Source organism: Verruconis gallopava, assembly GCF_000836295.1.
Source record: "Verruconis gallopava strain CBS 43764 unplaced genomic scaffold supercont1.5, whole genome shotgun sequence".
NCBI classification, from domain to species: Eukaryota; Fungi; Ascomycota; class Dothideomycetes; order Venturiales; family Sympoventuriaceae; genus Verruconis; species Verruconis gallopava.
This window is the reverse complement of record NW_015622141.1, coordinates 267734-289229: the sequence shown is the minus strand read 5'-3', so window position 1 is coordinate 289229 and position 21496 is coordinate 267734. Positions and strand designations below refer to the sequence as shown.

Sequence of the window (21496 nt, the reverse complement as noted above, 5' to 3'; positions counted from 1 at the left end):
CGCCAAAGCTGCCGCGACACCCCGCAGCCATAGAAGCTTCCATCGTCAGCGAGAACACATCAGCCATCGAACATCTCTTTTTCACGCACGTTTCCTATCCTTTTCTTCGTCAACCCGCCTTCTTTCTTCTTACCAATGCGCAATGTCGGACTCCAACCGCAACGATCGTGACCGTGAGCAACGACGGCAAGAGCAGGACGATCCCTTCACTCGCTCCATCCGCCACTTCGATAATCACGTATCCTCGCTGTTCAACACGCTGTGGACACTGCCCACGTCCATCTACCAGAGGGGAAACGATCACGGAAGAGCGTTTAACAGATTTTTGGAAGAGAGGCGTAGAGAGCGTGAAGAAGAGCAGGAGCGTGAGGACGGCAGAGGAGAACGAGCATGTCGCTGGGGTGACCACCGATCTTGGAAACACCACGGTCGAGGAGGAGTCGAAAAGCAGAATGCGGAGCCAAGCGACGCGAAGAACGATGCCGAGGACGTAGACCAGGACTTCGAATGGATCAACCAGGTTGCAAAGGCGCTGGAGAGGAACGAACGCGAGGCACAGAACTTGTACAACGCGCAGAAGAGAATGATGGATGATGGGCTTCACCACCGCACGAGTGAAGGCAGTGACAAAGACGTGGGAAAACGTCAAGATACCACGGAGGAAACGCTGTGGCCGAGGTCGTCGCCGAGATTCCCCACCTTTGAAGAGCTCGAGGACGTTGTGCGAGGCTTTGAACAGAACACTGCAAGGAGGTTGTGGGAATGGGAGTCCAGGATCAGAAAGGATTTTGAAGAGCATGTGCCGCCAGCTGAAAGAAGCGAGGAAAAGCAATCTGCAAAGCCCTCGACCTGGTCTGACTTATTCCCTGCCTGGTCACGACAACCACCCACAGCGTCCAAGAAGGAAGAGAAAACTTCTCAGGAAGAGGAGTCAAAGTTGCCTGAGCTGCGTATTGGCTCTGTTTCTGTCACTCAGAAGCAGGCCGAGGAGGCTTTTGAGCGGATGCACAGAGAGATGAGAGAGATGATGGCCGGAGCATCTCAACTCTCAAAGATGTTTCAGGACAGCTACAACCGAGAGTCTCGCATTTTCGACGAGGAAGGTCTTTTCGGACACTCCTTCCCGTTCAACAAGCCTCTAAGTACGATGTTCTCGCTTGGCATGCGTCCGTTCCTACCACAAGACTCAGCAATGGCCTACTTGCTGTTTAGCGAGTACTCGCCTCTGCACCTGGAACACGAGGAAGGTTTCGATAAAAGCTTCAGAAAGAGGTTTGAGGATCTTGTCGCTTTGAATAGTGGCAAGGAAATGCGTGACAAGAACGAAGAGGAGGGTACCCAGGTTGACTTTTTAGCGAGGATTGTACCTTTGCTCAACAACGAAAGGAGCGTTACTAACAAAACTCGTATCTCTTCCGACAAGGATGGACGTGTCACATCTGTCGTGGAGATTGATAGTGAGGGTCCAACCTCGTATCCTGCCGCAGGCGAGGGGCGGTCTGGTCAAGACACATGTAACGACGCAAGCACAGAGCAGGAGTTGCATGAGCGGCACTTCTCCTTCGAAAGCCGAGGTGGTACCTGCTTCCGTCCTGGTCAGCAAACATCGACCTGCAATGAAGACGATTACGCAAAAAATAAGTCGCTTCGTCACTCCTCACCGTCTGCGTCGAGCATCTTGTCTACTCTCACAACCACAGAACGGCACATTGATGCCGATGGAAATATCACCACCAAGACTGTATTGAAGAAACGCTTCGCTGACGGCCGGGAAGAGACAGAGACTTCAACGCATAGAGAGAGCAGCCCTATGGCCTGGGTGAAGCAGAGACAACTCGAAGCTCCATCGACGTCCAGTCAGCAGGAAGAGAAAACTGCTAAGGAGGGCAAGAGCGGACGGGGATGGTTCTGGTCAAGCTGAGAGAGCAAAAATTATTTGGCCACCGGAATTTGTTCATCTATATATACGGCGTTTGGGATGGAAGGATGATATCCCCAGCTCTTATCACTGCCAGAAGAAAACCAGGTTCCACTCTCATATCCCATCTAAATTGTAGAACTGAGCTTATGTTTCAAGCCTCACTTCTTCGCAGCAGATTATTTGAATTTTTTTTTGTATGACCTCGTCTTGATTATATTCAACGTTTGGAATATTAGTGGTCTTGTTCAATGTCCACAGCATGGCCTGACTATGTTTACCGTTTCTCAACCTAACATACACTCTGCGATCGCTGACCTACCAAGTCTGATCGAAGAGAAGGCTTTACAGCTTTGATTTGGCAAAGCTACACTCTTTCAACGGCCATTTCATACAGCTCGCATAGATCTTCCTTTTTAGCGAGCCTTCCAGTGCTGTCGATTTCGATCAGATAAAGTTTTGCTGCTTCTCTCCAGGCCACGTAGATGGATCCTTGAAGGGACATTCCAAGCGCCGCGGCCTCCTCTCGCGGGCCCAGACGTGCGCGTTGGTTTCCGAGGTCGCAACACATTTCCACCGATTCGGTCTTCATATTAACACGGTAGAGCTTGTTTGTCGCCGTCAAGAAGCAAGCATGACTTGGATGAGGAGACTGTGCCGCGCATCTAACCTTGTAGCTGACAGGATTTGAGGCCGAGGTTGGCAGCAGCTCTGGCCTGAACGGTTCCGTCTCGCGCAGGCCCCACCTTTGGATCGAGTCCTGGGAGGCACTGTGGAAGAGCGGATAAGGAGTATCAATAAAGCCGGTGACGAAGACCTTGTTCACTTGAGGATCGAAGAAGGCGGCGGTAACGCCTAGATGGTCCTGCGGCAAGGGGAAAAAAATCCCTGGTTAGCTAAGCTCGTGGTTCGAACTGTCGCGGACGTACTGTAGGCATGAAGCAGAAGCCGTACAACGTGCCCTCCGTGGATACCTCTCTCACCATCCAAACCCTGGTCCAGACCCCGTCATCCTCTCTACCCTTTAGTTTGTCGTACTTTTGTGTTACTACAGCTAAGAACTTGCCGTCGGGAGAAAAGCTGATGTTCTGAAAGCGGACTTCTTCTGCGGACCGGAACTCCTTGATGTTCAGCTCGGTCGTCCAAGCAATCTCGCTCCGTTGAAAGCAGAAGACCTGGACAAAGGACCCGTATCCGACGGCTATGAAGGAATTATCCCGTGACATGGCGAGTGCCGTTGGTCTCGAGCCTTGAGGCAGTGGTTTGAGGATCTGCTTTGGGCCGGAGCAGTCCAAGATGGTGAACCAAAACCGCTTACCCGAATGAGCAAGCGAAAATGGATGATACTGAGTCACCAAATGCTTACCTGCCTGTTCAAAAACACAACGGATATGTGTCTTTCCCCTTCTGCAACAAACCTGATGTTGACCGTGCGGTCTACCTCGCCTTGCGGAATGGTATTGGACAACGACAAGAGCGTGCTCTCCGTAGCGCGAGCGCATATGCGCACGACGGAGTCCCCGTTCTTTCGCCAGACAAGAAGATGCTTGGACGAGCCCGAAAAACAGAACTGTGTGCTGTCGGTAAGAGGTGTCGTGGCGAGGCGTTTGGTAGACGACGTCTTCGGCATTTTGGATGAAAGACTCCATTTCAGGCGGAACAACCCGGCGACAGATTGCGAGCTTCCCGTGCTTCCGCTTACGCTGACAGTATCTGTGGATATGCTGGAGACTGACATGGTGTTCTGCACATGAGCTGACCTCCCTGGTACAGGTCGTTCCATACGTGCTGGTAGCCTTTCTTCTCGGTGCTGTGGCTCCCGAAAAGCAGATGAAGACTCATCGAGTGGAGGGATGGAGTTGGACACTGGTGTCATCTGGACTAATGGTAGCTCTTGAGGGACAGTGGGTGTAACAGATCCATACCGGCCTCCAGTCGCTGGAATCGGAGGCTGAGGTCTAGTAGGCGGCAATGGAATCGAGGAAGAAGTCCATTGGTTTGAAATATTTTGACTCCGGCTGTCTTGTTTTCGTGATTGTGATGGTACTCTTCTGGCTTTGGCAAAGGCTCCCGTACATTGTGGACACGATCGGATCGTGTCGAAAGATAAAAGGTCGTTCTAGCACCGACGGTCATGATCCTAACTAACACTGGCTCCAAAATCTTTCGCAGACTTACATATCTGGAGCGATTGATGTGAGACATCCCTAGAGCTCGCTCGTCTACAATGTGCAAGGAGGGACAGTCCACAACGTAGACAAGGTCGTCGTCTTCAGCAACGGGTATCAATCCCTCCAGGTCATTGGGAGCCATATCTGATCGCACAACAACGCCTTCGTTCTGCCATATCTCTTTGCTGTCGATCAATGGAGTCGCGCAATTTTGTACAGTCCGGTAGGTAAGCGGGAACATGGGATCATGAGAAGCTCGATGGCAAAAAAGGCACAAGTTTCGCTACGTTGATACTCAGATCACCAGGTAGGAGCCAAGCCTAGCGACTGATGGGAGCAAGCGGATAGATCATCTGCAGGACGGCCAGAAGCTCTGACCCAAGTCCATCAGAGACGTCCCGCCTGCATGATCCATTCCAGTAGAACTGGTTCGAAAGCGAGCGTGTCCAAGACCAGCTGGGCGCAGAGACACTTTCTCACCGGATCAAGCTAGGCGATGCCTGGGTGGCTTTTTCACGCAGCGGCGACCCCATCTGTTTGCTGAGCGGGTCGTGGCTGCTGCCAGCTGCAGCTTGGCCATGCAGTTCCTTGGTTCCCCAATACAAGCCAGAGGCTCGAGCCCCTTTTCTGCAGGCGGATGGGACGCCCGGGGCTATTTCGTTCCACAGCGAGACGTATTTGTTCCGTTTTTTAGCACCGGCGTGTCGAGCATGTGCGTTATTGGCTCTTGGAACGTCTTCAAGATGAGAGTCCGGATCATGCAGACTATGTAGGGGCAAGGGGTAAGGAGGTTGGGTTTCTCGTGGATTTGCATTCTGAGGGTGACTGGGGCCGATTGGAAGGATGTGAACGCTGGTTGGAGACACTGGTCTCCCCAGATATTGGCCCGTTGAGCCAAGCTTTGCTTGATTTTGTACTGTAGAAGCTTGACCTCTTACTTGTACGATATTACGGCACAACTTAGTGAGGTCTTCATATCTATGAACTTTCTAGAGCAAACTATTTCAACCAGATCCAGAGCCAATGCAAGAGAGCATTAAAGTTTCCCACGGTGAACAAAGTATCTGTGCTCTCCAGGTTTATTCTTCCTCGTCGCTTCAGATTCGTGACCACGAGGGGCTGTGGATTTTGCAGCTCCCGAGAAGCACGCCTTCGCCAGTTGAGCGGGTTCCAGCCGTGAAACTTGATCTGATACATGACGATGAAAGCCATGAAGATAAGAATCTTTGGACGGGATGAATATCAGCTTCGTCGAACTTTGCAAGGAATCCAAATTTGGCAGAAACCTACGCTGATATAGCATCCCAAGAAATCACCCGTGTTCACCGGGGGCGTGAGCGACCTCCAGCCGTTAAAGAAAACCAGCAGGAAGCAGCCTGACAGAGCAAAGCACGCACGGAGCCACTGACCGTGAGACTTGTAAGGGTAGCCAGCGCTGTTTCTATCAAACTGCTGGCGGACTTCGGGATCGTCTTTGTCGTTCACGTTTTCATCGTCGCCGTTCGCTGCGTGAGCAATGCTGTCACAAAACGTCAGCAAACGGGAGCAAAAGTTTCCGTATTGATGGGCTTAAGACTTGCCACTTGTAAAATTCAAGGTATGTGAGGCAGACGACGCCGTAGACGATGAGGATGGCGACCGTAACGCAGCGAACCAGACGGCCCAGAACCTAGAATCATCAGAAGGGCGAGCACTCTCTCGCTGAATAGGGCACCCACTACTGCAGAGTTTTCGGTGCTTCCTAAAAAGGCGAGCCAACCAAAGAGCCAACTGACCAACACAGCGACATAGGGTACGCCGTAATGAGTCCTTTCGAGTCGGGTCCTCAGCGCTTGTACAGGGCTCCAGTCAGGCCACGCATTGCGATCGCTGGCCAGAGCGTGTAAAGTCCTCGAGGCATTGTAGCAGCCATTTATTCCCGCAGAGAGTGCAGAAAAAATGACAAAGTTGTTGACGACCAGGGGCCAACCGTTGAGACGATTCAAGACCATAGAAACGACGAAAGCGGAATTTTCACCATACCCAAACGAAATGACACTTGGATCTGATATCGTGGGGTACGTGTACGGAACGTTCAGTCCGACCGTGAAGGTGGCAAGAGTGTACAAGAGGATCAGTCGAAGACATATCTTTCTCGTCGCAATCTTGACCGTTTCTTCGTTGCGTAGATCTTTGTTCTCGGCTGCAGTGATCGCCACCGTTTCCACCCCGATAAGTCCAAATATGGCTGTTGTCATTGCTTCCCTTCAGCACCGATTAGTCTCTTGGACGAAGTGAAGAAGGCAAAGGCAAGCACTCACCACAAGCCTGCGAGCCGTCCGACCCCACCGGTCACCACTGAATGTCTATCGGCCAGCGTGATGTTTGACGCTGCCCACGAGTAGGGCTCGTTGTACGTCCAGAATCGTTTCTCTCCAGGCACGCGTTCCATGGAGTGGAGCACGGTGTTCATAACGATCATCATGATCAAAAATATCATCTTTACGCAGCCCGTGAGGTACTCTAGCTGCCCAAAATGCTTAACAGGCAGGAAATTAAGCAACAAGACCACCGGAATAAATGCTAGTATCAAAACGGCGGGTGCAACCGAAGGTGAAAACGACAGGGACGATGTAGGGTAGTGAGCAGCCTCTAGCAGGTCTTTCGGGTAGTTGAAATGGAACATGTGCGTGATTGCTACTAGTTCTGCCGCTATCAACACAATCCAGCCGAACCTAAGTCATGTTTAGTGACAGATGGTACTATCTACTCTGAGAAGAGTCGCTTACCAGGTCATCCAAGCAGCTGCATAGCCAACCGACTCGTCCAGAAAACGTTTTGGAAGTTGATATATAGGCCCTTTGATTGGAAACAGAGCGGTCATTTCTCCCAGACAAGCCGCGCTTGACCAAATTACAGTCCCGGCAAGAAAGTAGGCCAACGTTGCCAGGCCTGGGCCAGCGTAGTGTATTGCCCGACCGTTTTGTAAGAACAGGCCGATCCCTAGGCTCTGACTGAAGCACATCATGGCGACTTGGCGCTCGTTGAGCGTGGCTCTAAGATAAGGTTAGCAAGACCTCGAGATAGAGTCCAAAAGAACATGCCGCAATTGATTCATAGCCTGCACTCTCCTGCTCTGGTTTATCTTTGAGTAGTCCTGAAGGTGAAGGGAGGTAATTTGAATGGAAATTCTAATCGAGGCTGAGGGCAAACAATCGCTGGAACTTTTTGGCAGTAAAAATTGACCTCAGCAATATGCATTTTACGCATTGGGTACTGGTGAAAATCCACCTCGTATCTAGGCGTCCAGCCATCCCCAATCACAGAGTTCATAGAGACAGAGGCTTGGAATAGAAGCAGAATCAAATCGAAAAGGGTATGAGCACCCAAAGGGGCAGGCCAGTAACGCATCTCTGCAGCATTTCGCCAACGGGCCTCTCTTGGTGAGGGCATCTGCCGAATGCAAGCAGTCCAAGTCGCTGTGACTGCTGCAGCTTGTTGGGAAAGTGGTTGTTTGTGTCACCAAATACCTTTTCCACTGAGATAGGTTCGGGCATTAGCCTCTCCTTGCTAAAGTGTTATTTGGGCCTCTACTTTGTCCAGGACTATCTGTGGGCAGGAAAATACGGAAGATCCGAATAAAGCCCCGATATCTAAGATGACAGATGATACTGCATGAGTTTGATCAGTTCGAGGGCGAAGAAACAGTGGTTGGCCTGATATTCATTGCTACTGTTGCCTGCGATGGGCGCAGAACGATGAGCTGAGTCGAATCCAGAGCCGCCAGGCCATCTTTGAAGTCTGCAGAGAACGGAGTACAACAGACGCCACGGAGGTGCTGAAAAAGCCTTTCACACTTCATGACCGTGTAGCTGAGAGCACCGGTTATGTTGCATATACCTTTGCTTTTTCCTGGGTCAATGCACCACTGTTTTTCCCTTTGATACGAGCCCAGATGGGAGAAAAGGAGGAGTTTGCCGCTCTGCAGCTCCACAATCGTAGAACAAAACACATCTTTAAGCGCCATTGTGGCTTGAAGAGGCATTTTCGCCATGCATCCAGCAGCCAAGGCACGGAGATGGGAAGGTCAAATGTACTTGTACTACCACACGTCATGTGGTTCCAGTGTTCACCGTCAGGCTGAGACTATTTCCATCTCTTCGCCCGGTTTCTGCCTGTAGTTTCGGTCCTGCTCTGAAGAGCGTCTGTCAGACTCAATTGGGGCCAAATGGTCTTCTGATGGCGTTTCATCCTTAAACATACATCTTTTGGATTCCCTCGCGTTGGACCGTCCGTACTGAGGTCAGCTATTTCGTGCTTGTGATCAGGGCATGCTGGCCTTGGGCGATGTAAAAGAGTCTTATCTGTTACGAATGGATCCAAGAAAACCTCATTTTGAAGGGACGTTTGCGACCTCTCAGACTTTCAATGGCCCAAGCAAAGTCGTACAGCACAATGCAGTCAATTTCTGAGACCCTCACTGGTTCAGCACGAAGTTCAAGATGATTACGGAAGAGACTATATCCTGGCCACCTTTCATACGCATCGTTAGCGGAGATGTTGAGAGTGCCATCGTCAACATTTCATCGCTGACCACGCCTTTGGATTCGAAATGAATACACCACCAGTGCTCGTCATGTTCATGAGCTGAAAAAATGCATATCTAAGGTCATATACACTCGTAGAAATGCAGCCCTCCCGAATGAACAGTTGATTTTGCGAACTGCAGTATTACTAGCTTATACATTATCTGAAATGTAGAACTCGATCATTCTTCAACCAGAAATGACCAACAACGCGTTTAAGCTTTCCGAGCATCTTCACCCTTGGCATCGACTTTCATTTCAGAGCCCGGTTCCGTATTGACCGTAGCCGTACCTATAGCCTCACCATCGATCTTTCCATTGATATTCTTCTCATTATCCGCGTCTTTGCGGACGTCAATAGCCGTTTCTGTCTTATCATCAACTGTCTCATTGACATTCTTCTCCGCCTCCGCTTCTTTTGCACCGTTGATGGACTCCTTGCCCGTGGTACCCTTTTCTGGCTTGTTCAGCTTTTCGACAAGTTCCATCACATCAACAAAGTGCTTCGGCTTCAATCTGCCGCCTTCATACACTTCATTCAAGTACTTCTCCCCTTCGTAACCAAATTCGAGAAGCCGCTCCTCACTCCCCCATTCTCCAGCGCCCATCAGGCCAACAGGGAATTTGCCATCTCCTTGAACTGGATCGACGTAACCCACAGGGAAGGTGATGGACGGAATCCCTGTAAAGTTCGCCATCCAGACGTTTTCCATATTCCTGATGCTCCGATTCCCATCGCTTGACCCATATTTTGCATCCTTCTTATGTTTTGGCCAGCCTGGGTTTGGAGTAGTTGGTAGTACAATGATCAAACCTGGGTATTTCTTGAACAAAAAGGCAAGATGCTCCATGATCATCGTTCGGATGCGTTGCGCAGCAAGAAAATCTGCGCATGAGGCTTTGCGACCAACTGTTAATAAAATTTGGTTTGGAGGAGTTAGTAATTTGATTTGATCCTTCGTCACAGTTGATGTGGCTTCATTGAGAATCGTGAGAGCATGTGCGAGCTGCGCCTCTTTGATGTACGGTATGGTTATGTCAACGACTTCATAGCCGAGTGTCTCCTTAAAGTAATCCACGGCCTTTTGGCAGGTATCACGAACTGGACGGTCTGCACGATTGAACCAGTTTTTGTAGATACCGATGCGCTTTGGGTGCGTCGTAGGCTGCCGGGAGGGCATGGGGAATAATCTGCTCCACAAATCTTCAGGATCGGGTTGAGCCATTACGCGCCAGGCTACTTCAAGATCGAGCATGTTCGCTGCCATTGGTCCAGCTACAGCTGTTGATCTGGCGCGGCTTTCGTAAGGGCGAGTTGAGACCCATCCATGTGATGTTTTCAATCCATAGATACCACACCAAGAACTCGGAATACGGATCGAACCTCCGCCGTCGCATCCCAGAGCAAATGGTAAGATCCCCGCCGCAACAGCGGAAGCGCTACCGCCAGAAGAGCCGCCAGTGTAGTACTCTTTGTTGTATGGATTGATTGGTGCTCCATAATGCGGATTGTTGTTGCTTGTGTCCATCCCGATTTCTGCATAGACAATTAGCGGCGAGATTGATCTTTGTTCAACTAGTCGCATACCATGCATCGATAGCTTGCCCAGAATAATAGCCCCTTGTTCCTCCCATTTTATCACAGACCATGAGGTCTCGTCTGGAGCATCGTCAAAGATAACCTTTGAACCCAAACACTTCTTATAGTAGCCTTTGAGGTCAGCTTCATCCTTAACACTGACCGGGACTCCATCAAGTACTCCGAGTGCCTTTCCTTGCTTCCAACGCTCGGTAGACGCGGCAGCAGCAGCCTTTACAAGATCAATGTTGAGATCGAACCATGCCGTAGAGAACTCTGTTGGGTTCTTGATATCGCGACGGATGATGGGTAGCAGAGCTTCAACGACCTCAGTTGGTGTTGTCTTTCCAGATTTATATGCCTCATAGTAGTCCAGGATCGAATAGAACACAGGCTTAGCTGTTCGTGGAAGCTTCGACACGGTTTCTGGATCAACATACAGTGTAGCAGTGTCACTGTGTGTCTCCGGTCTACACGGAATCACAGTCGGTTCGTAACGCGCGTCCGTTTTATCTAGACCTTCAACCTTTTGCATCGAAGGGAACCCAGCATTCTTGTAGAATGTCGCCGGCAGACCCGGCATTAATGGTAGCAATTTGGCTCCTAGCTTGACAAGCGTGCCTCTTAGCACTGGATTGCTCGGCTCTTTCCTTGGTCGCTCCTTGGAAACAGTTTCTTTGGGGCGAGGATAAAAGAGATAGTCGTGCATGATTGAGTTGCGCAACAGCCACACTGCTGCGGAAGTGTTCACTTCTAAATGTTGCACTATGGTGATACGCCTCAATTATTGTGAAAGGTGTAAAATAGTTGAGTTCGCATGAGCTGATATGAAAGCGCTTTCCATAGCGTGAAGCCTCGGAGGCAAGCCCCCCAAATACGGAAGACTGGATGATCGACGCCAGCATTTGTTCTCGCTTGCCGAATAGGCAGTTCGCTATTCGACGAGGAGGCAATCGTTTTTGTATGAAATTACGAGATGCCTCACCGGCCCGATGCTACCAATCCGTGGCGATCAAACACGGTGCCTACCAGGTGAGCTCCGGTCCGAGAGACAAGACTCAGTTGTCATCCACGGCCGAACCCCTACCAGATCACACAGGACGCGCAGACCAGATCTACTGCACACAAAGTATAATGGACGGTCAAGAAAAATTAGCACGGGTCGGCAATGTTGATTGAAACGGTGTGAATCAGCCTTGCTCGTCATCATTGCCCATCTCCTGCGCGGCTTGGGTCGAGACCCAATTTTCCATCAACGCTTGATCGGGAGTGCTGGTTTTGAGAGCCGACGGAATATTCGTTCGTTTAACGATCAAGCACAAGATCTTGCCGTAGATGTGGAAACCGTCATACTGGATTTTCATGCCTAGTTTTTTGTTGTCGTCCACAGTTATTGCGTTGTCCTTTTTTGAAACAAACAAGCTGTCATCCGGATCATTGCCTTCTGAGGGTATCGTCACCGCGTCTTCATCGTCTGCGTCACCAAATGCAGCAGGTACGGCATGCAGATCAACGTTGTCATCATCTTCAGTAAGAATAGGTGCAGCCGAGGTATCGACATCGATCGGCTCGTGTGCATTACCTCCAGAGAGCCAGCTCGTGAGCCTGTTGCTATTGCTCTTCAGCTTAGGTTTCTCCGAAAACTCTTTCTTCTTGACTAGCAACGCGTGGCGTGAGGTTTGATCTCGTAGGAAAATGGAGACTTCGAAATCATCTGCATGGTATTTTAGCTAAGCTTGGTTGAGATACGCCTATCCACTTGCATACCTCGACGAATGACATCTTTTATGGCGCCTTTTTTCTTTCCTTTTGTCCTTACTTTTGCCCTCTCATTCTCCTCTCTCAATTTAGGTAGAACCACTTCGCGGACTGCGTCGATAACTCGAGGGAGCGCCGGTTCACTCTTCCGCAGCAACCAAGAGTCGACCAACGCAGGATCTCCGTCCATGTACACCCGACATTCTAGAACCGAGTACTTCGTTATTCGAAGGTATCTTCGTGTGGGTGCCATGAGGTTTGTTTCGTAGAAGAAGAGCCGATGACGACAGAGGGTTTCTTATTCTGGGGAAGCTCGGATACGGTAAAATCCGCGCGACGCGACCACAGCGCGACAGCTCTGCAAGAATTTCTCGATGACTTGATATTGATCCCAACGACGACTTCGTCAAGATTGAAATCGATCGCCTGCATCGCATTTCGCTACAAAACACGTCTGGGTCAGACTGCCAGCTGTGTCGCTCGTGTGCAGGCTAGAACTACGACGAAGACACGCCGAGCTGGTGAACCATGATGAAGCTTCATATTTGGGGACCGCTGGACGATTTACCATCCATTGATGCAGAATGCATGGCCACGCTTGCTTATCTGCTTAAGTTTGATGAATCAAAAGACTTCAATATCTCGCCAGGCTTTGATCCGACGAGTAGCCCCAACGGCAAGCCATCTTGATCACCTGAGAATGAACTTGCAGCTAACATCAAAGAGGCGACTTTCCTGTCCTGGAACACAACGGCAACGTTTATGCAGGCTATAAATCCATCAGCGCATACCTCAGCAGCAGGAGAAGCGCACCCCAATCATCTGATCTACAACCGGACATTGAAGCTTGGTCTGCGTTCATACAACTGCGTGGCCAGCCGCTTTTGGATCTTTATCTTTATGTCTCTTCAAACAACTATTGGAACTCCATAAGCCCTGTCTTCACGAGTATCCTGCCCTGGTACTCGAATTACATTGTACCGCCTGCAAGACGAGCAGCAGCAATCGCACGAACGAAGCACCTTGGTATTCGATCACTTGATCTCGACAGTGTGGATGAGAATGCGGCAAGGGACGATAGCAGACACGCTGGTCAACGCACAGCCGCAAATCTTCCGTCTGGCATAACAAATCCAGAGCAATTGGTCATGAAGCAACAATCGGCTAGTTGGTTACGGACACAACAACATGCTGATACTTTCCAGTTGTTCCAACTCACAACATCCTTCTTCGGCCCTCTCCAAGATCTTCTGGGTGACAAGAACTATCTTCTCAGCAACGATGTGCCAACATCTTTGGACTGCTTTGCTGTAGGTTATTTGGCGCTGATGCGAAAAGCTCCTGTGCCGCAGCCGTGGTTGGCAGATGCGCTCCGAACCAGATTTCCGAAGCTTGATGAGTATATTCAACGAACGTACGGAGAGATTTTCGAGAATCCAAGTTGTCCGTGGAAGTCAAAATTGATCACATTCGTCTCTCCCACAATTTCGCGATCAGTAGCTGCATTAGCTCGAGCGGCCATCTACCGAGTGTTGCCATCATTGCGGAAAACGACTACTTTGGACCCACTTACTCAACAGGGTTTGAGCAAAGACAAAGATTCGATATCACATTCGATTTTGTCTTCACTACTTGCACCCACCGTCTTACTACCCCTTGGGGCACTCACAGGACTGGCGTTCGGTATTGCAAAGTATCTCTCGACATCTGATCTTCAGCAGGGAGGAAACAGCTTCTATGCGCATGAGCGCGATTTTCTCACACCAACAAGACTCACAGACCTTGGCGAGTCAGGTGCCATTCTGTCGGCACTCGGACAAAGAATAGATCTAGAGAAGCAATACGAACGTGAAAGGGAGAGAACGGGTGGTGCTACGCTTGTCGAAGTTGACGTTGAAGACGTGGAAAGGAAATCAGGGCAAGATATTGTGTATACAGGGTAGTTGTACCGGTACGTCTATGTAGTATAATGAATCTCTCCCCAGGCATTACGATGCCTTAGCCTTAGAAGCAGCTTCATCCTTCATCCTACCCCTCTCCCTAACTAGTCTAGCTATTTCTTTTCCATTATCTGTCTCTACGGCTTCAAATCCTTCAATCACGCCTTCTCTATCGCCGCTGCTCATTTCTTGACTCATTTTCCATTTGCCTTCAAGTTTCGTTATCTCAATTTCCACGCCGATGATATTTTTCTTCAATAGACTCACATACGAGTCTGGCGCATCGCTCACCTTCCAGGGTGTAGGCTTGCTGCCCTGCTTGAGGCTGTTCTCGGCAAAATCACTCAGATCCTCTACAGCTTGCTGTAAAAAGGCGTCGACAGTCGAAGATTTTGAGTCATAGTACGCTTTGAGACGACCGTACACTTGCACAGCAGAGTAGTTCCACGTGGGCACTACCTTGCCGGTCGAGGGTTTGGTCTCCTTATAGAACTGCGGAGTGACATATGAATGCGCCGGCCCAGTAAACATTATTGACACTTCTTCGCCGAGGAAGCCGTATCCATCAGCGGTAGATTTAGAAATTTCGTCGATGATGGCTTTGGTATGAGGATTCATCTTGGCCATATGGCCCCGCAAAATTCCCAACTCATCTTCACTCGACTCATCTTCCAGGTCGAGGATCCACGGAATATGTGTGCACTGTATCGTCGGATACTTGTCTGACTGAATAGAGGAGACAAGCAAACCTAAAGGATTCTGCTTGATGAACTGACGTAAACGGGGAATATTGAGGTCTGCGTGTGCGGCACGGAGATACATTATGACGATGGAGTAATCAACAGGAGTGACTATGAATTCTTTTATTATAGTGGATCACGGCGAGGATGTCTTGATATGATGATAAACTGTACCAGAGACTCTCGGAAGTAATTGCCGTTTCGGTTAAAGTGCATACGACGACGACCTTGTCATACCGCAACGGATCAGACCGCCGACTTTCTGTTTCGGCATTTCTTGAGCACAGAAATTGTGACAGAAAGCGTTCGGAACAGTCTGCTGATGGGCAAACGACTTCCAATACCGGACAGCAATCTCCCAGGCGTCTTCGATAGATCTAGTGGACTTCAAGATCTGTCATCTACGAAACGGCAAGACTGGTGGAAAGGAAGAGAGCGTACTGGAAGTCATGACTGAGTGAGGGCCAGTTCGAATGTGGCTACCATGAGCATCACTTTGATCCTCAAGTGCACAAACCCTTGTGGATCAATTTTTATTTTTACTCCGCCATGAAAGATGTGATTTCACTTAAATAAGATCGCGATCTGGATCTGCGCGCTGATCCTATAGAGATCTGACGACACATATTCTCCCGCACACCATATATTAAGTTTCTAGGCTAGTGCAAGAATACGCTACACAGACGAAGCAGCGTTCGATCGGATCGACGTCTCCATTGACGCGCCATGAAGCAGCCTCGGTTATGATAAGCAACAGAGTTGAAGAGGTATGCTAGCTGCTCAGTTTGGATGTCGTCAGCCATTTGCCTGCTTCTATCTCAAACTCGGAGCATTTATGATCAGGATGCACTTTGTATTCAATTTTCATCCAAAGTAAGCTAATCATCTCATCCCTTAAGATTTGTGTAAACCATATTCGTAGCGATGAAGTGTGTATTTAAACAATGGTGCACGAATGACCCGGCATCAGGAAAACAGGCTCATACACGCTACAAACATACGAAATAACTCCTTGCGGTACACCGCCGCTTGAAATCGAAGGACGCCAGGAACGACTGCCGCGGACAATTCGTGCCCTCAATGATTCCAGAACCACACAGCATCATCCACGAAATGCTGTGATCTGCCATGATGGAACAGGTGACCAGTTCGACAATGACAACAGGAACATCGTGCACTTTGTTTTGTGCCTCAAGACATACGACCATGCCGATCAAGTGACTTATTGTCAGACCGGATTTGGAACATAAAATTAAGGGAGGCAGAATAGACCCATTGCTGCCATGAATATGGCGGGGAGCTCGGGCTTAGGTTCGCTTTAGTAATTGTATTCGTCTTCCTTCAAGCTAAATGTGTAATTTTAGGTACTCATATCAAAGATGTGTACCAGCTCTTGATGCAAAATTACCATGAAGCTGATAAGTTCTGCTTGTTCGGATTTTCTCGAGGAGCATACACGCTCCGATGTCTCGTTGGCATGCTATTTAAGGTTGACCTTCAACCTGCAAGCAACATTTCTCAAATCGAGTTCGCGTACAATTTTTACAAAGACGACTCTTAAGTGGGTTGGGATATAAGTGGAAAGTTCAAAATGACGTTCTGTACCCACGACGATGTCTATTTTGTTGGTCTTTGGGAATGCGTCGCCAGTATTGGTTTTAAACCACGCACATTGCCAGCAAGCAAATCATCTACAAGCTCAATACACATCTTTCGGCATGCAGTGGCGCTCGATGAGCGTCGCGCTAAGTTCAAAGTTTTACAGTGGGAGCAAGAGCAACTGGACCTGAAATGACGCAAGATGGTGGACAACACACCATCAGGTGTTAAAAAGAGTGTATTTGATTGGAATGCTGACAAATTATTTGATCCGCTCTTCCATATTATGCTGCATCTACTTATTGTGTGCTTTGGGATTGGATAAGAGTATGTCACCACCAAACCGAGCAGCAGCAATAAGTCAACAAGTGGAGGGGACACCTCGATTAGAGAACACGGCAATGTGGAAGGCAAATTCGTGCACAAGAAAAAGCCAACGCACAATTCATACACAATGAGACGAACGCTCCTGAAGTCTGGTTCATGGGTGCTCACGCAGACGTTGGAGTTGAACAGCCATGCATGACGAGTCTCGCCATATGTTATCGCAGATTCCGCATAGATGGATGTTGTGCAAATACTTCGAGTGTGACATCGGAATTCTGTTCGATACTACCCATCTAGATGAACAAGATCTTGAGGTTCTGATGATGAGGCTAGAATACGAGAAGCCGACAAAGCTGCCTGTCGGCCCTCAACCTTTGCTACTAGAGAAATATAACAATAAACCCTCGCCCCACGGTACGCTCAGTCTTCCTCCAAATCGGACCTGAGAACACTGTTGCTGGGTCTCCGTCGTCCCAGGACTCTACTTACATACCTCCGTCCAAATCAACAGAAGACTACTCCAATGCCATTGCGAGGATAAACTATAAATTGTTTGACGCGAAGGGATGGTGGATTGTCGAGTTTTGGCCTGTGACGACACGAGTGTTGTCCAAGTGCGGCAAATATTGGGAGCAAAAGGTTACCATGAACAGAGGACATTATCGGACTGTGCGTGAGATCGATCTGAAAATGCACTGAACGGTAGGACACATAGTGAAGGAATGACTATACGCCGTCAAAACCAGAACCGATAAGTTTTCAGTCTGGGAGGAGGTAGTATAGCTGAAACCAAGAGTTTTTGCTCATGTTGTGCCCAGAACATGTAATGATCACGACCACCATGCTAACGGGTCGTCCATTCGACACTGGAGACTCGCAATGGGACAAATGTCCTGAGTAGCGCAGCTCTTCCTGCAACCATTAATACTTCATGTCATGGGAAAACAGTCGTTCTGGAGATGACAAGTCTGCTCCCAAAAACTGCGAAAGATCGGTCGGACGAATGGCTGCGACACTACCGAGTTATAGGAGACTGCGTGATTCCTTCGCTTTTGTTCGGTACATAGAAGTACGCTTACATGGTTGAAAATTATTGTATTTTATACATCTTTATCAACACAAAGGGAAAATCGTAAATCTTGACCAATGCGCTGCAAATCATCACCATCACGCTTTTGGAGTCTGAGGTCCTCCGATACTGCTCATCTTGCCTCCGGTGAGGACCTCAGCAATCTTCTTCATTCTTTCCTGGGCGCCAACATCAGCTACCGCAGCAAGACCCTTGTTCTCAATGCTAAGCATCTCAGCTGCCGTTCGAGGCTTATCCTTCAAGCCCCATATGCCATTGTGTTTGCCCTCCCATCTGATAGGCACCTCATCGCTTCCGAATACCCTGTCTATCTCCTCGTTGAGCTGCTTCTCGTTTACGATAAAATGTTGTGCGTTGACGTAGAGATTGTGAAGTGCCTCGTGACGTGCGGCGGATTTTCGCAGCTCAAGTAATTTGAATTTCGAGGAGCTCCGCTGTTGAGCGGGCCCCGGTACATTGCCTGTTGCGAGTAGAAGACGCGTCGATGGATGGATGCTGGGGTTTGTGAGCACTTCATCAAGTGCTGCTGGGGCAGCGGCAGCGCGAGCATTTCGTAGACGCTTCAATCCACTGGATTTGGCGAGAGCATCACGGGTCTTTTCTCGACGCGCCCAGATCTCGCTGAGACCTTCGCGCATGTTTTGCCGACGAATAAAGGCCAGTTGTCGATCATATTTAATACGCTCTGCCTCAGGTCCGTGAGGTTCTGGTCGTGGCATCGGTTCAGGTGTTGCCTTTGCCTTGAAGGCTTCACTGGCACGATACTCTCTATGCTTGGAGAATGCATTGCGGGGGACCGGGAGGGTACCCTTGACGGGGCGACGCTTTTCATATGATGGTGCTTGAACAGGCTCTGGAACGTGAATGAAGTTTGGGGACTCAGGCGGAACAGACTGCCGCTGAACGGTGCTGGATGAGTAGCGTTGCCATTGAAGGCGGTGGGAGCAACGGCTACATATTGATGATGATGGACGGGGCGGCATCGTTGATGTGAGATGAAAGAAATAAGGACGAGCTGAGGCGATGGATAGTTGGACTTTTTCGCGAGCTTGATCTCGGAGGTCCGCTTCATGCAGGACCCTGGCTCCTCAAAATCTTGGCATGAAATTATTCTTGCACCCACCTCGACGAGATCTTTCACGCAAACCACTACCTATCACACTTCGTTTCTGCCACAATCAAAGATGGGCAGCGGAAAGAAAGAAGCTGCTCGCAAAGAGCGCCAGGGAAAGGTTGGAGATGGGATGGCAAATGTCAAAGTCAAGGTTGGTAAATTGCTATGCGAGCTTTTTTTTTGGTTACCGGTCGCGCTGACATTTAATTCAAGGGCGAGAACTTCTACCGAGATGCAAAGAAGTTAAAAGTTCTCAATCGATTTAAAGAGGGCAAAGCACAGAGAAACGCTGCCGGTAAGATCACCAAGGCAGCTGCCTATCAGTCAAGAGATGTCCCGACCGCTCGAGTTGAACCGAACAGAAAATGGTTCCAAAACTCGCGTGTCATATCGCAAGAGTCTCTAAGCGCATTTCGAGAGGCCGTAGCTCAACAGACCTCGGACCCAACCTCCTACCTGCTGAAGACAAATAAATTGCCCATGTCCCTTATCCGCGACAATGACCACAAACCTAATGGGCTCAAGCAGCATAAAGCAAAAATGGTTATTGAGACAGAGTCCTTCAAGGACACATTTGGTCCAAAGGCCCAGCGAAAACGGGTTAAACTCGGTCTAAGCAGTTTCGACGATCTTGTCAGCCACAATGAGAAAATTTATGACACGTACACTGAGCGGTTGGAGGAGGCGAAATTGCTCAGTGGAAAATCTGGCGAGGAGAAAGTCGATGATGGCGATGCTGCGGACTGGAACTATGGCACAGCAACATTGTCTAAGGAAGCAATTTTCTCCAAGGGACAAAGCAAGCGCATATGGAACGAGTTATACAAAGTTCTGGACTCCTCAGATGTTGTGCTCCACGTTCTCGATGCAAGGGATCCGTTAGGCACACGGTGTCGCGCTGTGGAGAAGTATTTGAAGGAGGAAGCGCCACATAAGCACTTGGTCTTCATACTGAACAAATGCGACCTAGTTCCCACGAAAGTTGCGGTAAGTTTATCACACTGGAGTTCCCTTTGTTTTTCTTCATCACTACCTCGTGTTCTTTCAAAAGAGCTGGAGTATAAATGTCCCATTGTTAAGTCAAGGCTCCTTCTCGCCTTCAGTGCACTATACACCATGAGAGGAATCTGTTACAACTTTGGGAGAACAAACGCAGATCCGCCGGTTCTCTTTCGAGGATCAAGACGAGCTTCGTTTTGAAGTTTTGTCGACCAGGATCTTGCTAGTGTTTCGTTTGAGTTGAGATAGGCCTCCTTCTGTGAAGACATTTGTGGCCATTCTCTTAGTAACGTCTCACACATCTTTCTCTTCACACTACTCGCTTTCTGTAGATGATGATTGTTGCCAAACCTACTTACTGACTTTCATCTTGTGCAGGCCCAATGGGTTAAATTGCTCTCCAAAGAGTATCCCACCCTCGCCTTCCATGCTTCCATCACGAACTCTTTCGGCAAGGGCTCGCTCATCGCCCTTCTACGGCAATTCGCTGTCCTCCACGCAGATCGGAAGCAAATATCAGCTGGTTTTATCGGCTATCCTAATAGTGGAAAATCTTCTATCATTAATACTCTTCGCAAGAAGCCAGTGTGCAAGACCGCTCCAATACCAGGCGAAACCAAAGTTTGGCAGTACATTACGCTTACCAGGAGAATTTATCTTATCGATTGTCCCGGCGTGGTACCCCCGAACGCAAATGACACACCCGAGGATATCTTGCTCAGGGGTGTGGTCCGAGTAGAGAACGTAGAGTATCCTGCTCAGTATATTGATGCACTTTTAAGGAAATGTGAGAAGAGGCATGTTTTGAGAACATACGACTTGAAGGATTTTAGAGATTCAGAGGATTTCTTAGATCAGCTTGCACGGAAGACAGGAAAGCTCTTAAAGGGTGGAGAAGCGGACATGGACACCGTTGCTAAGAGCGTCGTCAACGATTTCTTGAGGGGAAGACTACCGTGGTTTGTAGCACCGCCTCATAATGATACCGAAGATGGTGAGAAAGAAGACGGCGGAATGGAAGGCAGGAAGGGACGGCTCGGTGAGATGAGCGCCGGTGTGAAGAGGAAGCGTACCGAGACCAGTCAGTCAGATAGTGCTGTTGACGCTGAAACTGCCGAAGAAGGTGACACATCGGAGGATGATGGAAAGGAAGGTAGCGAAGACGACGAAGATGACAGCTCTGTTGTCGACAGCGAGGATGGCGATGAATTCGTTGGATTCGATGGAGATGGAAGCGAACATGATTCTGGCGGAGTGGTGCTACCGTCTAGCATAGGCAATCTGGATGCTTTTGCTGATGAAGAAGACGAAGAGAGCGAGGAGAGCGGTGGCGGAGCTGAGGACGCCGGAATAAGTACTTCATCTGATGACGTCAAGGATTTGGACGACGAAGACCATGATACCCAAAAGAAAAAGAGACGAATACACTAGATAGTCTGCTAGGATCTCAACATACGCTATGACTTGCAGGTACTAATGGATGGCAATTGTCGTCTCCGTCTTGTGATTGCATTGCAGCTAACGTAATCATTCACCTTTCTTCAGAAGCATAGACAGGAAATTTGAATCCTATATTTGTGATCATCATATCTGAACTTTAGACACTAATCGCTTCAAGGGCACAATCGAACGATACTTAGTGTCCTTTTGGAGGCTGATTGTGCACCCTGTCTATAGGTAGAATCCCAACTCTAGG

General features: G+C 49.1%; 10 protein-coding genes across 12 annotated transcripts; 4 read left to right on the top strand and 6 right to left on the bottom strand.

Annotated features, from left to right (window-relative positions):
- Nucleotides 1-22: 22 nt before the first annotated feature.
- On the top strand, nt 23-2411 carry PV09_01999 (uncharacterized protein). The gene has a single exon (XM_016354979.1). The coding sequence runs from the start codon at nt 143-145 to the stop codon at nt 1919-1921; it is 1779 nt and encodes a 592-aa protein (XP_016216995.1). The 5' UTR covers nt 23-142; the 3' UTR covers nt 1922-2411.
- On the bottom strand, nt 2286-3144 carry PV09_01998 (uncharacterized protein; the record flags this gene model as incomplete). Its single annotated transcript, XM_016354978.1, has 2 exons — nt 2286-2783; nt 2848-3144. 2 exons carry the CDS (start codon nt 3142-3144, stop codon nt 2286-2288), a joined length of 795 nt encoding a protein of 264 aa, XP_016216994.1.
- Nucleotides 2640-4716, top strand: PV09_01997 (uncharacterized protein). The gene has a single exon (XM_016354977.1). It carries the CDS (start codon nt 3241-3243, stop codon nt 3670-3672), a length of 432 nt encoding a protein of 143 aa, XP_016216993.1. The 5' UTR covers nt 2640-3240; the 3' UTR covers nt 3673-4716.
- A 372-nt stretch (nt 4717-5088) lies between these two features.
- PV09_01996 (uncharacterized protein) lies at nt 5089-7096 on the bottom strand (the record flags this gene model as incomplete). Its single annotated transcript, XM_016354976.1, has 6 exons — nt 5089-5313; nt 5380-5608; nt 5673-5758; nt 5808-6333; nt 6390-6803; nt 6858-7096. 6 exons carry the CDS (start codon nt 7094-7096, stop codon nt 5089-5091), a joined length of 1719 nt encoding a protein of 572 aa, XP_016216992.1.
- Nucleotides 7097-8869: 1773 nt separating this feature from the next.
- On the bottom strand, nt 8870-10942 carry PV09_01995 (uncharacterized protein; the record flags this gene model as incomplete). Its single annotated transcript, XM_016354975.1, has 2 exons — nt 8870-10191; nt 10243-10942. The coding sequence occupies 2 exons, from the start codon at nt 10940-10942 to the stop codon at nt 8870-8872; spliced, it is 2022 nt and encodes a 673-aa protein (XP_016216991.1).
- Nucleotides 10943-11423: 481 nt separating this feature from the next.
- On the bottom strand, nt 11424-12244 carry PV09_01994 (uncharacterized protein; the record flags this gene model as incomplete). Its single annotated transcript, XM_016354974.1, has 2 exons — nt 11424-11947; nt 12001-12244. 2 exons carry the CDS (start codon nt 12242-12244, stop codon nt 11424-11426), a joined length of 768 nt encoding a protein of 255 aa, XP_016216990.1.
- PV09_01993 (uncharacterized protein) lies at nt 12006-14038 on the top strand. The gene is made up of 2 exons (XM_016354973.1): nt 12006-12667; nt 12718-14038. Exons 1-2 carry the CDS (start codon nt 12520-12522, stop codon nt 13932-13934), a joined length of 1365 nt encoding a protein of 454 aa, XP_016216989.1. The 5' UTR covers nt 12006-12519; the 3' UTR covers nt 13935-14038.
- PV09_01992 lies at nt 13916-14795 on the bottom strand. Of its 3 annotated transcripts, none has more exons than XM_016354971.1 (2): nt 14199-14795; nt 13916-14140 (listed from the first exon to the last, which is right to left on the bottom strand). In XM_016354971.1, the coding sequence occupies exons 1-2, from the start codon at nt 14751-14753 to the stop codon at nt 14126-14128; spliced, it is 570 nt and encodes a 189-aa protein (XP_016216987.1). In that variant the 5' UTR covers nt 14754-14795; the 3' UTR covers nt 13916-14125. The 3 variants fall into 3 exon arrangements, with proteins under 3 accessions (XP_016216987.1, XP_016216988.1, XP_016216986.1); XM_016354972.1 differs by having other exon boundaries at nt 14223-14795; XM_016354970.1 differs by having other exon boundaries at nt 13916-14795.
- Nucleotides 14796-17593: 2798 nt separating this feature from the next.
- Nucleotides 17594-18708, bottom strand: PV09_01991 (uncharacterized protein). Its single transcript, XM_016354969.1, has one exon. It carries the CDS (start codon nt 18668-18670, stop codon nt 17765-17767), a length of 906 nt encoding a protein of 301 aa, XP_016216985.1. The 5' UTR covers nt 18671-18708; the 3' UTR covers nt 17594-17764.
- Nucleotides 18709-18837: 129 nt separating this feature from the next.
- Nucleotides 18838-21384, top strand: PV09_01990 (uncharacterized protein). The gene is made up of 3 exons (XM_016354968.1): nt 18838-18952; nt 19015-19788; nt 20179-21384. The coding sequence occupies exons 1-3, from the start codon at nt 18872-18874 to the stop codon at nt 21229-21231; spliced, it is 1908 nt and encodes a 635-aa protein (XP_016216984.1). The 5' UTR covers nt 18838-18871; the 3' UTR covers nt 21232-21384.
- The last annotated feature ends 112 nt before the right edge of the window (nt 21385-21496 follow it).